Below are 15,024 nucleotides of genomic sequence, written 5' to 3'. Positions count from 1 at the left end.
TCGAGAGGCAGACGCCATTGTGTTTACATGTCATATAGTCGGTAGCGAGCTTATCGATCTTCAAAATAAAATAAAATGATATTTTGTACATTCAACATGTAAGATCAATACGTTGCAAACGTCTCCCTCGCGGTCTGATGCACAGGGGCGTGTCACGCTTAGAAACAGCGTTAGAAAGACATACAGGTATATAGACCCAACCCTAGCACTATATAAAAGGATCCTTTTATATAGTGCTAGGGTTGGGTCTATATACCGATATGTCTTTCTAACGCTGTATCTAAGCGTGACACGCCCCTGTGGTCTGATGTACGACGCTGTGTAGCAGTGCCTACCGACTCGGGTAACACTTCTACAAAGAGGCGTACATCAGACGGTATTACCCTCGAGGGAAGCATACAACTTATATAATCTTGCCTCACACATAAATGTCGGGCTCAGGGAACATAAACAAACATCGAGGGTACATCAGCCCATGTCCCCCTCGAGACCAGTGAACAACGTATAATGTCTACCGTAATACAATGTTATCCTCTCACAGCTAATGTGTTCACAGTGCTCAAAGTGAATTCTGTTCCCCTGTACTTTTCAGTTATAATGTTTATACGAAGATCTGGGTTAGAAATGGGCTTCCGTAACCCATGCTTGTCGTAAGATGGGATGAACATGTGGACAGGCTTGCTGACTTGGTTGACAGACCAATTAGACCATCTGTAAATAACGACACATACTATTCAAGACAACCGCCACATAGCTGGAATATTGCCTAGTGCGGTTTTAAACAAACAAACAACCAAACAACCAAACAAAAATCTTAGCCAGCGTGTGTTTGGTTCAACTTGGCTCAGGTTGTTAAATGCATCATAGATGCAACTTAAACATCCTGACTCATGTGTTTATATCTGTAGAACAGTATTATACTGAGGGAAAATAATAAGGGATCACATGAAAGCACAAGTGTTCCTGTATTTGTTTCCACGTTTCTTCAAAAGCCTTGTATCGCATAGCGTTGTATCGTATAGCGTTGTTGTATCGTATAGCGTTGTATCGTATAGCGTTGTATCGCATAGCTTGTGAAGAAACCTGGAAACAAATAAAGGAACACTTGTGCTTTCATGTGATCCCTTATTTTTTTTCCCCTCAGTATATATCCCTAAATTGTACAGTCTTTGTTGTTGAGTTTCAGTATTTTAAACTAATCCATATCATATAATTATTTATAGATATAATTAAGCCAGATGAGCTAAAACAACACATCCATAGTTGACGTTTTCTTTACATTTTTGAAAAGTTGAACATTACATTCTTGACTCACTAAAACACAATAAAACACACTTTCGCAAGGCAGTTTATTACGCATGTTAAAAAAGTATGCATGTAGCATTATGAAACTTTATTGTTTCTCCGAATAACATACTGCAACAACATAGTTCCAGCTGATCAGATTATGCATATTCAAGATGACAGGCTGAAGATTGTTAAGTGACACTGTCACACACCCCTCAAAAACAGAAAGTTTAGAACTATAACAAAGCGTTGTAAATACCTTTCCAGTTTTGTCAAATACTAAGATCAACAAGAAAGAAAGCAGTTTTAGAACTATACCACTCAAGCATCACAAGCATCAATGGCGGATCAGAACAGATCGGCGATATGTCATATATTTCACACACCTCAAATACACCCTAACAAATTTTTTTAAATTATAAACTATCACTATTACTTGCAAACACCTTTCACCTGATGGTATATTCCCCTCATAAAAATTAAAGGTGTATGTGAAAGATGTTTTAGAACAATAACTAGAAACACTCAAACAACGCCCTGTAGTATTTCAATGGCAAATCGGCGACATGTCATATTTTTCAAACACCTCAAATACACCCTAACAAATTTTTTAGTTATAAAACTATCACTATTACTTGTAAACACCTTTCAACTAAAGGTATATTTCCCTTCTAAAAATTAAACGAATATGTGAAAGAAGTTTTTAGAGATAGACTTTAGTCTTTCCTCGCTGTGTACCGAGAACTGAGGCCAGTGAGCTACAACATGCCGACTTGAAACTTTACTACAAATCTACTGTACTAATACTGACACTAATAACAATTATTTGACTTAAAATGAAGTGACAGAATAGGTAACTTATCTTCTACATGTAGGTTTTCAGTTGTCACAACACTCAGCGAATGTAATCAGCTGTTGAAAACAAACCAAGCTCAATCTTAAAAACTACTCTTCCGCCATATTGGCTACACTGGTCACGTGACGAGCCGAGGCATATGCTAAGGGGCTTTTCGAGGAGTGACCACTCCCTGTTACATAGTCTCCCTGTTGAAACATATTCCAATAACGAGTTACACAAACATCACTCAATACGTTGTCTAATCATTATTGTATGCCATGCTCTAAACTGGCAAAATAAATATCCTTGACAATCCGCCCACTAAAGAGCACACACAATACCGTATAATTGGCATACGTTTGTGTTTGATTGTTCCAGACCGAAGTGGTCAGTACGGCTTGACCTGGGCTGTCACAATTAACATTATCCTCGCATCAACATAGACAAACTTTATGGATGAGAACTTCCCTTATTTCGTGAGTGCGACATTTCGATACAGATTGTTGTTCCGTTGTCCTCATGCTCGGTTTGAATTGACCTGGACTGTCAAAAACATCACAAACATATCACAGGTCACATCTTCTGTGCTTAGTTTGACAGAACAATATAATATCTATCTGAATATAACGGTTCGCCGTATTTTAAACTAAAGGGTCTGCTAAAGTGAAGCCCATTTATTACATTGTCTCTGACACGAGCTTTTCGTTTGTCTTAGTATATGTTGTGAAAATCAACATTGCAGATATGTCCTCATCGTTACAACAGCATTTTCTCTTACAGTCATGTAAAACACTTTAATTTCATCGGTCAATGACGTTTAAACACGTTTCCGTCGTGACATCCCTCCCAGGAGGGTGACAGCTGCAAAATGCAAAAAATATTACCCGCTGCCACGGCAACCGCCAAACTCTCCGCCGAGAAGCTTTATCACTTGCAATCGTAAGACGTCATAATATGACGCATGCAGTGCAAGGAGTTCGAAAACTGTTCGATTAACTGTTCTTGAGTTCCTTAAGTACACATGTATTTTACCGTCTTTCACTGCTTTATTTAAACTATTTTATACATTGCATCGTTTGCACACTCAACATAAACATAATTAACCATTTTTATAGTAGTATTGAGCTTGTCAGAATATGCTTCACTAACTTTAAAACTCCAGTCGAGAGGCAGACGCCATTGTGTTTACATGTCATAAAGTCGGTAGCGAGCTTATCGATCTTCAAAATAAAATAAAATTGAACATTACATTCTTGACTCACTAAAACACAATCAAACACACTTTCGCAAGGCAGTTTATTGCGCATGTTAAAAAAGCATGAATGTAGCACTATGAAACGTTATTGTTTACACATGAAAATTTATCCGATAACATACTGCAACAGCATAGTTCCAGCTGATCAGATTATGCATATTCAAGATGACAGGCTGAAGAATCTTGTCTATCTCCTCACAATCCAACACGGGCATAGAAGTGTTCAGATGATCCCCAGTCATGTCAGAAGGTAATGCATCATGAATCACACTGCAAGATTACTCACAAGTATGGAATAATGTGTTATGTTTTAAAAGATGAAGTTAAGATCATTTCGTAACTCTAGGTTGACAAGTTGAGTAGGGGAGCTGTCAAGGAGATGGAGATAGTGTTGAAGATTATAGCACATGTATATAGCAACATGTATATAGCGCATGTGGGTGAAGCTGCTATGTACATCTGGGCCAGACATCAACCAGTTTGAAAATGCAGGTCACAAGATACAGTGAGTGAGTTTGGTTTCAGGCAACGTTCATATTTAATAGCTCGGTTGATTTTAATGATTTTTATGGAGAAGCATGTACAATCAGGGGTGGAAATAACTTTAAAATTGCTAGTGTACTCCGATACAGTGGCACATGCAAAATCACTTGCCCTGATGATTTTTCCACTATACCGGCCGTTTTCTTGTTGATTCTTTAAATAAACAACATAATTAACATTGGAAAGTCAACTGGACACCGGTACAGTGTGATATACAATTTGCTGGTCCGACAGAAAAAAACGCTGGACTCAGGCGTCGGGCAATGGGTTATTTCCACCCCTGACAATGTGCAGGACATGCCTTATATTCAGTATTCATGTACAAAGTAAATAACACCACCACCCCACCTGCATGTCATGTGCAAAATTGCTGACCCACCCCCTTGTACATGTGACCACTCCCAACATCAGCATCATCTGAAGCAACCTCCCCAGAACAAAATGGGTGATCCCCCATTAAAATCATCATCACCCCCTAACCATAAATTATGAACGGACCCTTACCTAACTTTTAGCAAAATTCCAGCAATATCGTGTCGGGATCACCAAGATAAAATGTTGTAGTTTAGCAGGGATACCACAATCAGACAGTGTATTCTTTGATATAAATCATTCAATTGGAAAAGTATGCATCATGAATAATTACCAGGATCAATTATCAGGATTTATTACCACATGTTGAATTGTGCAGTATTTTGAATGATAAAGTTAAAAGTATTTCTCATACAAACATACAACACAACTGTATCTATTGAGGATTTATCTTGGGCACATTGCATGCCTCCCTCCGTCACAGGGCACCTGTGCTCCCGTAATGAAAGAAGCATCATCTGAAGCAACAAAGGCAATGGTTCTTGCAACCTCTTCTGGATTTCCTGGGCGTCCAAGTGCATGGGTTTCCTTTGACCTTTCAAGGAACTGTAAATAAACACAGCAGGAGTAGAAGCCATTTTAAGCATCATTGTTTATGACGTCCGGTATGTTAGGTTCATGTCATGTAAGGCATCGTGATGAATCATTCTGTATTGAAAATATTTTGCTGACTGTGGGAGGCAAAACGGAAATAACATCCCGTTAAAGATCATTTCACTTTTTTAATGGTGTGTTTGTGTATGTGAGTGCATGCTCACATAACTGAACTAGACTGAACTTATTGTGGGTACTACTAGCTAGTTCATGCCATACCATGCCAGTCTAACAAAGACACCCCCCTCAGAAACATCATACTGACTGTGTGAATGAGTGAGTAAGCCCTTAGCAATGTTCCTGCAAATATCACTGCGAGGAACACCAGAAATGGGCTTCACCCATTGTACCCATATGGGGAATCAGCCCAGGTCTTTGACATGATGAGCAAACGCTTAAACCACTAGGCTACCCCACCGCCCCATTTTTATATTTCAACAACCTATGGCAATATTTTTCTTTTAGAACTTTCGGAAACAATTTTATCTTAGAATCTCAGGCTCTACTACAAAATATATGAAATTATTAGTCCTTGTCATCAACGACCACTTAACTCCTCAGTTTAAATGAAGTTAAGCAAACTAAGTTGATTAACTCCTCTGTTTAAATGAAGTTAAGCAAATAAAGTTGATTAACTCCTCTGTTTAAATGAAGTTAAGCAAACTAAGTTGATTAACTCCTCTGTTTAAATGAAGTTATTGCTAAAAGCGGCGTAAAACCCAACTCAGTCAGTCAGTTTAAATGAAGTTAAGCAAGTTAAGTTGATTCGATAAGTTATCACCTTTCACCAAACAGAAGGCATGTAAATGCATGTTTGGCTTGTACAGAGTATTTCCCAAAATGAGGATCAAAGGTGAGCCCTCTGATATCAGGTGCCCTCTAAAGTATTCCTGAGACAACACATTGATGCAATGCTGGAAAGTGCCAATTGATGCATCCCATTTGTACAGTCTGTTTATCTGTTATCTTTATTGTTTATTTATTAGGTATTTACTAAAAGGTGACAACACATAGACTGTTATTTGATTTCAAGATGTCACGCTAGGCAAATCATCATCATCATCATCTTCATCTCCACCATCATCATCATCATCATCTGATATATTGTCCATAACAACAAATAGTTTGATTTCAAGATGTCACACTAGGCATTTCATCATCATCATCATCATCATCATCATCATCATCATCATCATCATCTCCATCAGCAGCAGCAGCACAACCACCACCACCACCATCATCATCATCATCATCATCATCATCAACAACAGATGTGTTTAGTGATGTGAAATAGTTGTACTGAATATGGACACCCCACATCAATGATGTTATTGGCATTTTAGCAGAACATTATTTGAACCAGACCAAAGAAAATGCTAAGGTGACAAAAGTCATAAGGCCATTATCAGTCAAGGATAATGGCTACATCTCTGTTCCACACTGTTGACATACCTGCGCATATCTGGCCTCGTCCAGACCTCCTCGCTTCTGAAGATTGGTGACTATCACCCCTGGGCTGAATGGAAAGCAGGACATAATTAGTGTTAGTTGTTACAGACAAGCAATCATCTGAATCAGCCCACTGTCAGCTTTATGCTGCTTTGTGAAGCCTGTCAGCCTGAGGTGGACGAAAGCCGAAGTACCGATCACAATACAGCCCCCCAAAAATATATGTCCGTTTCCTATTACATGCTTTTTAAAAATAGGGTAGGTGGGTCGGTTTTATCTTCTTTTTTTTTATTTTTTTTTTTTTTTAGATGCACCAGGTGGACACCTGAGAATGTCTTCAAGAGTACCAAGTACCATATCATGTAGTGACAATGCCTTGTGATGAAATACTGAAAGATTTCTATATCAAATCATTATTTATGTTATTTATTTGCAGGTTTTGTCAGTGAGAGCCCATTATGCCAATTCAATGCAATGCATTTTAGCCCTATGTACACTGAAAAACATGAAAATATCATACTCGATTTGGATGAAAATGATGAGTTGAAATGCACTCCTGTCATGATTTTGACTAGGTTAAAAAAATATTTAGGGTCGGGGGGTTAGGATAGGGTCGGTCGGGTTACCGGAAAAGGACATATTATTTTTGGGCCTACCTACAAACACACTGGTGGGTTGATAAATGCTGACAGTCACTCAAGACTATGTTTAGCAATGTCCATGGCAACCAGGCAGCTAAAGCGTCACTTAAACTCCCAGAAATGAACTTAAAGTCACAATTTCACACATTCGCGACAATATTTTGGCCTATTATATATATTGGGGCATATGCACTCACTTTAGCTTCCTATTGTTGCAGTAAAAGACTTATTATCCCTTATTAACAAACAAACCTTCAAAGCTTTAGGTATATTTCTAATCATAACTGGCCTTTTAGGTCATATATAATCCACATAAAAAGTGCCAACAAAAATACCCAACAGCACATAACCTGTAAAAATCAAAACTTAATATCACCATATCAGGTATTAATGGCAAATGGTGCATAATTTCATTTCATGTGTCACTTTATATAAACTTTCATATGATGGATGATGTTTAAGTTTAAATAGGTTATGACACATATGGTTCAAGTTTTAGTTCATAAAATCTTGGCTATTTGAATAAAGTTTCAGCTTATGGAGACATGGATCATGTTTCAGTTCATAAAGGCCATAATGTAACGTTTTTTAGTTCAAAGAGACGATTCAACAACAAATCAGTTTTCAGTGCGACAAGTTTATGCCACTAGGGTCAAATTTAGTCCACAAAAGCTAGAGGCCACTTAGAATCTAGTTTTAGCTGGTGGAGTTCGTCAGGAATGGATCAAGTTTTGGCGCTCACGCACACACACACACGCACACACACACACAAATGTTTAAAGTAATTCCAAACTTGTATTTATTGTAATTGAATATTTATTTAAGATCCCAAAACAGTTGACTAATAAGTAGCTAATGTGTTGTACACCGATTATCCAAATACATGCCAGAAAATGCAAACATTAAGACAGTGAAATACAGGGCTGGAAATGACAGCAACATTCATCAAAACTTCTGTGACGTCCAAACAACTTGTTTATTGTAAGTTTTCATTTGTGAGCTATTGCTGGATGTGTGACCTATCATTTTCTTCTATCCTATATTCAGTTCAACTGACCACAAACTGATTGCCAACATGATGAGACTGCATTGCAGAGATCAATACACTGGCTTCAAAGTCACAGGCAATATCAGAACTTACCGATTAGGAAAGATCGCCACCTCGCATTATCTGCACTTTAAAAGAACTCTGTAAAACACTTCATAACAACATGTTTGACAGTCACAGACATTCCTCCTGGTTTGTTAAAGGCACAATGTCACACAATTTCGACAACATTTTAGCCTGTATTATATATATTAGGAGCATATGCACTCACTTTAGCTTCCTATTGATGCAATAAAAGACTTATTATCCCTTACGACTTGCCTGAAATCGATTATTGAAACTTCAAGGTGAACAGTTTCCAAACAGATAACAGTTGCCATATATGGAGGTGAGGTGAAATTGGGTTTTACGTCGTGCTTGAGAATATTTCGCTCATATGACGACGTGCATGCATGTGTATGTGTATGTGCGGGTGCTTGTACTAGCCCAGACTTAAGCTGGTTTTATAGTGCTAGCCCACTGAGATACCATGCCGCAGTGAAGCATGAATACCCCACTCAGACACATTATACTGACTCCGAGCCGACCAGTCCTTGTACCCATTAATGCCGAGCGCCAGGCAGGGACCAATTAACTACCATTCTTTAACGTCTTTTGGTATGACGCGGTCGGGGATCGAACCCGCGACCTTCCGCTCTCCGGGCGGACGCTCTAACCACTACACCGCGGAGGCGGTCCCCATATATGGAATATAAATGATTGCTCCGTACATCGAAAACTGTCGAACGCTGTGTTGTCGGTATTTGCCGAACTGGTTTCAATCACAATTTGTGCATAGGATATTCGTAAAGAGCGCTCCAAGGGACATGACTCTATTGGGTTCGCTTGAAATAATGTTCGGCCGATAGAGGGAGCGAGAGTCGATTTAATGCAACATTGCAATAATTCATTCGAACTTTTTAATTTAATATTGTAATCTAAATACGTTAATTTATTTTAGAATAAATTCTATGGTAGTTTCCCTGAAGGCTGATAGTTAGTATTATTGAGGGAAATGCATTATGTATTTTTAGAGCAGTGTAGTGTGACATTGTGCCTTTAAGGTGTGCACAAAAACATGCTGTACTGAACGTAGCCTACAATTTGATATACTCACTTTACACTGTTTACACGAACTTGTTTGGGAGCCAACTCTGGAACAGAGACGAAACGGGTAATGAAAACTGTCATTGGTAATGGAAAAATGTAACAGCATTTTACAGTACATGTGATGTAGTTGTAAACGACATATTGTTCAGAAAGTAGGGAACTGTAGCCCCCTCATACACAACTCTCACCATGACCTTAGGGCTGTTGTCAGTATGTTCAAGGGGCGGTGGGGTAGCCTAGTGGTTAAAGCGTTGACTCGTCATGCCGAAGACCCGGGTTCGAATCCCCACATGGGTACAATGTGTGAAGCCCATTTCTGGTGTACCCTGCCCTGATGTTGCTGGAATATTGCTGTAAGCGGCGTAAAACCAAACTCAGTCAGTCAGTCTTAGTATGTACTAAGTCTGCAAACATTTCGAAAACCTGAGTCTCTTTGGTCCATTAAGATCAGCAAATAACAGTCATAATAACTGGACTAAAATCTTCTGAAAATAGACGCCAAAAGCCAATTTCGGAACAGCAGACAAAAAACATGTTTTGGGCAGATTGTATACTGATGAACAAAACTAAGGGAACACAGAAGTAATGTTTGGGGCAGATTGTATACTGATGAACCAAAACTAAGGGAACACAGAAGTAATATTGAGCAATGATTTCAGCTTGTTTGACAAAACATATTTTGCAGATCAGTATTTTCTGTTGCAAAATAATGTTAGCGATGTAGATTTAGTGGGAAAATCTAAATGCTAGATCTTTATAAAATGTAGTTTATTACCATGATCGATTCTGACTAAAGGTGATGACAGGAGATGACTTGTACAATAAACATAGATTTATTCATATGAACATCATATATATCTAGGTAGCTGACAAATATATACAACAGTGGACCGAGCATGTTCCTAAGCAAGGTGAGGGCAAGCCTGTTGTTACTTTTTCCCTGACCGATGTTTAGTGAGTCACTATATAACCACAATGCCTCTATGAAAAATGTAATCAATTTGTCTTTCTTTTATATTTCCTGAAAACTGTATAACACATTAATTAAAATGACATGGTGTTTAATTAGGGACTTAGCTAAAACAATATTAAAAAAAAAAATATCATAAACTGTCATAGCTGCAGAAGAATTATACAGAGACGCCAACCATAAATTAGCCCAATCATTAGTTTGGCCAAAAACTGATGCAAATATTAGTGTTTCATGGCCCAAATTAGTATTAACTTTTCCAATTTCCAATTTTCATATTTGTACTCACCTAAATCAGTAGTAAGTATTCACATATAGCTTGATACGGAATAAAATGTAGTTGAAATTTATTGTGTATGGTACATTGCTATTTCATAATTTCATTTAATTTTTACTGCCCAAATCCAAGCATATCATCACAGGAGTGAGTGAGTCGGTGGGTGAGTGAGTGAGCAAGTCCATCCGTCCGTTCGTTCCTTCGTTCATTCATTCGCAAGTGATTACGTGCCTGACTCTGATGGTGTAGGTTGGAATAAACTTACCAGAATCTGTACTTTACTGAGAAAGTGTAATCCCAAATACAACACGTGTTCAATTTGACCCCTTTCTAAATGGTATTGTGTATTCATAGGTTTTGGCCGTGGGAGCCATTTTCTGGAAGCCGCGTTGGCTGAGTTAGATAGCTGACTTCGTGTGCCTGACTCGTGTGGGTGTGGGTTGGAATCCCGGATGGGACTCAACACAATAAAAATACCAGAATCTGCACTTGACTGAGAAAGGGTAATCCCAAACATAACAGGTGTTATGATTATAGTCTGTTTGCAATGAAAACATACCGATGAATTTCACTTTAAACAAAAACGTAAATCAAATAAAGTGAAATTTAGATTGCGAATCCTCTTAATTTTACTTTGCCAATTGTACTTTTTAATCTTAGAATTTTATTCAACTTAGGATAAAAGTTGTTTAACAAACAATCATAGATTCAAATCGCTATTACTGGTTTGTATTCCAAAGGGGTAAGCTCTGCACTTGGAGCTATGAAACAAATGCACGTGCGGTACGCGATGAGCGGTAAATTAGACCAACCCTACTTGTTCTCGGTGATTGATTTAATGTGCATACCCCTTGAAAATTCTTATAGATTTTCATCTTCTGAGCACAACTGTGGATAAATATCAAGTTTCAGTTTCATTTCCAACTTGATCAATAAATTTTTTAAATGTTGTAGATCAAAGTAAACATAATCGTATCAAATGGCAATGCCTAAGGAAGGGAATTATTTTGCATTTACCATTAGATCAGTTGTTACAGCATAAACGTGCAACGCATTTTATGTCCTATATACATATCCATATGTATATCCATTTCACTGTGCACTTTTATACAAATTGTAGCTCTTATCCTTTGATAAATGCACAAAAAAACTTATCCTTAAACAAAATCCTTAAACAAAACACTAACACACAGTATGTACCTCTGAGCAGCAACCAGTCAAAATCAAAATCATTTATAGGGAGCATCACAGGAAAATGGTTACTGTAGAAAGTGTAGCAGGACAATATGCTGGCTTGGCCAGTATAAAGAGAAAAGAAAAGTTATTGGAGAGGAACAGTTTTTATGTATAGACAACTTCTTTACTGCAATTGATGCAACCTTTCGGTGTAGATGCTAACACCATTATCTAGCAAATGATCATACCAGCTTTTATTACACAAAAGACCTTGACCTCATTCGTTGGTTTCACATTACTTTTCAACTCGCTATGCGCATGGTTTACAAAAGTAATGTGAAACCAACGAATGCTTTAGGAAACGTGGAGACAATGCAAACTAAGGACATCATTTAGTTGGATTCTATTGCAATGAGGAAGTTGTCTATCCACAAAAAGTGTTCCTCTTCATCACACCAGCTTCTAAAAACCACTTAAAGATGGCCTCTTGTCGGTGTGATGAGAGCCAAACAGCCTGACCCACTTCACAAAAGACCTTCACATTGACCTTGAACTCATATCATGCTTATGGAAAGGTTATGACCGTGCAAACTGAGGACGTCATTATTCAGTTGGCGTTCATTGCAATGAGGAAGTTGTCTATCCACAAAAAGTGTTCCTCTTCATCACACCAGCTTCTAAAAACCACTTAAAGATGCCTCTTGTCAGTGTGATGAGAGCCAAACAGCCTCACCTATTCACAAAAGACCTTCACAATGACCTTGACCTCATATCATGCCTATGGGAAAGTGGAGACCATGCACTAAGATCATCAAGTAATTTAGTTTCAATAATATACTAGCCACATAAAGAAACTGTGCATTGTCAAAATATTATCCCAGTTGATAAGTATGATAACAATGTCAAAGGTTCATATAATCTTTAATGCAGGGGTCATGAGACCATAACAAGTCGGGAGAATTTCAATTGAAAAGTCAATAACAATGACGTAACGAGTCCACAAGTGGGACAGGGGTCAAACGACCATGTCACAAGCTCAATAACGGGTATGTCCACCATCGGCATTGAGTGCATCGACATTGAGTGCATCGACGACGCATAGAGCCTATCAAACGTGCAAGGAAGGCTTGTGGGATGTCACGCCAGATTCTCTCAAGTTCTGTTGCAAGGTCAAGGACGTTATCTGGCGGATGAGGAAGACGGCGTAGACGTCGATCCATCTCGTCCCAAACATGCTCTATCAGGGAGAGATCTGGTGAATTTGCAGGGCAAGGCAGTAAGTCAACGTTGTGGTGTTGCAAGAAATTCCTTGCCTTATTAGGGCGGACATCGTCCTGTTGGAATGTTAACCCAGGGCCATGACGTTGCAGAAAAGGAATTGCCACAGGTCAAAGAATCTGATCCCTGTAGCCCACACCAGTTAAGTTGCCCTGAACAATCACCAAAGGAGTTCTTTGGCGTGCTGTTATTCCACCCCAAATCATCACGGAACCACCATCAAAGCGATTCCTCTCCAAGACACAGGCCTGTGCATAACGTTCTCCCACGCGTCTATAGGCACGTTGACGTCCATCACTATGGGGAATGTTAAACCTGGACTCATCTGTAAAAACAACATTTCTCCACCAAAACAAGGGTCTGCGGACATGATTTCGGCACTACATGCAGCGAGCTTATCGATGACGTTGTGTCAGGATAGGTCGTATGGCGGGACGTAGTGGTCTGATCCCGTGATGACGTAAACGTTGTCGAACTGTGTTGGGGTGGATACAGCGAAGTCCTGGGATGGTTCGGGCAGTCATCACTGCAGTCTGAAACCTCTGAGCGAAGATGGGTCACCCTTATCCATCTGTCCTGTCTTGGCGTTGTTACACGTGGACGTCCAGAATGTGGCCGATCGATGACGTCATTTGTGCAGCCACTTGTCGTTGAGACATTCCCCCACGGACCATCCCAATGGCCTCATGACGTTGTGCAGACGTGAGCCTTGGCATGCTATGCGTTTCAATAGCCGTTTAATTTTTTGAACAATTGCAAGGGCAGGGGTTGAGCTTTCCAAAGTGACAGTATTGTGTGGCATTCATTTGCTCTGTTTCTCTTTCCCGGAATGCACGTGCAACAACGTATTGCACGTCTCAAGGACGAACCCACTGACGTCACGGAACGTGGCATGTGCATGCATGTTGGATACATGTCATTAATCTCTGACTTTAAATCCTTGTGTGTCTACACAGGTTTGATAAATTTAGATTTTAAATTTTTGTATGCACAGTTTCTTTATGTGCCTAGTATATTTTAGTTCGAAGGACACATTTCCTTCCCACTTTCTGAACATCTTCCCTTTGGTTATCATCACAATACACTAAACCTAATATCCCTGGAACCACACATTAGTCATCAAAAACTTGCACTGCAAGTAATGACACACCTTAATGTAGATGGCATCAAGATAATGAAATGTACTCTTAATTGATTGTAGGGTAAAACGGTACGCTCTTACAACAGTACGGTACGTATTGCAGTACAAGGCCTAAGGTTCGGCATATGAGATACAATCATAATGCAGAAAATTTACAAGAACCAAACCTTACATTGTTTGATAACATGAAAAAAACATAACCATAATCTTTGTTATTTTTAATGAACAAAACTGTCATTTTATGACTAGATATAAGAACTAAAGTATCACTGTGTGGCAAAATAGCAATTAGCCAAGTATGATTAAAAGTCACTAACATCACATCAACATTTACTGCAGTGAAATCACCACTATGTCCCAGAACTGTTCATACTTTAAATAAAGCTATACACAAATCAGATCTTGTAGAATGTGACTCTGTTGATGACATATCACAGATAAATAAATTAAACAAATTAACACAACACAGTAGTCAACTGGCCAGTGAACTGGAGAGGGGCATTCTAGAAGTTGTAAGTAATAGGAATGACATAAAAGTTGATCCATAACACTTGTCATTCCTGTCCTAGGACAGTTACAGTCTGTCTCTCGGTTCAGTTCGTTAAACATTTAGAGACTTCCCACAGTCCTTGGGAAGTACTGGTACACAATCTTGGCACATTCCGGAATTTCCATTTATTCTTTTTGAAACAAATATGTTGTTGCTTGAGAATGCTGCTGTCTCTTTATATTGGTCCTCAAATGTTCATTATTCTGATACAGCTTGTAATGAGATGAGCTCACATCTTTGTGTAGTGGTAGCAACAACTAACACACATAAGGCTTAAGAACTATGATGGGAAAGCCACCAGATCCATACCCTTCATTACAGTCATCCTTTGCCATAACGTGGGTCTTGGGATCCATGGATGACCACAAACGTTTTCCATGGACATAACAGAAGTGCTATTTTGCGTATTATGCCCGGTCAAAACTATATTGCATCGTTAGAGGTGAAAAATCAAAC

The 15,024-nt window shown here is 38.9% G+C and overlaps 1 protein-coding gene across 3 annotated transcripts in view; it reads right to left on the bottom strand.

Moving 5' to 3' along the window:
- Positions 1-1,332: 1,332 nt before the first annotated feature.
- LOC124289073 (3-oxoacyl-[acyl-carrier-protein] reductase FabG-like) overlaps positions 1,333-15,024 on the bottom strand; it is a 73,855-nt gene continuing 60,163 nt past the window's right edge. For 2 of the 3 annotated variants that reach the window (XM_046725672.1, XM_046725673.1), the window contains exons 7-9: positions 9,184-9,220; positions 6,342-6,405; positions 3,405-4,841 (exon numbers count right to left, since the gene is read on the bottom strand). In XM_046725672.1, coding sequence (XP_046581628.1) covers positions 4,683-4,841; positions 6,342-6,405; positions 9,184-9,220 — 260 coding nt within the window. In that variant the 3' untranslated portion in view covers positions 3,405-4,682. Of the gene's footprint in view, positions 1,403-2,702; positions 2,705-3,404; positions 4,842-6,341; positions 6,406-9,183; positions 9,221-15,024 lie in introns of those variants that run through there. The other variant, XR_006901583.1, reaches the window with a different exon arrangement.

This window comes from Haliotis rubra, unplaced genomic scaffold (assembly GCF_003918875.1).
Source record: "Haliotis rubra isolate DU_JTF1 unplaced genomic scaffold, ASM391887v1 Scf431, whole genome shotgun sequence".
Taxonomy (NCBI): Eukaryota; Metazoa; Mollusca; class Gastropoda; order Lepetellida; family Haliotidae; genus Haliotis; species Haliotis rubra.
Note: the sequence above shows the minus strand (reverse complement) of the source record. Positions and strands in the feature narration are given on the sequence as shown.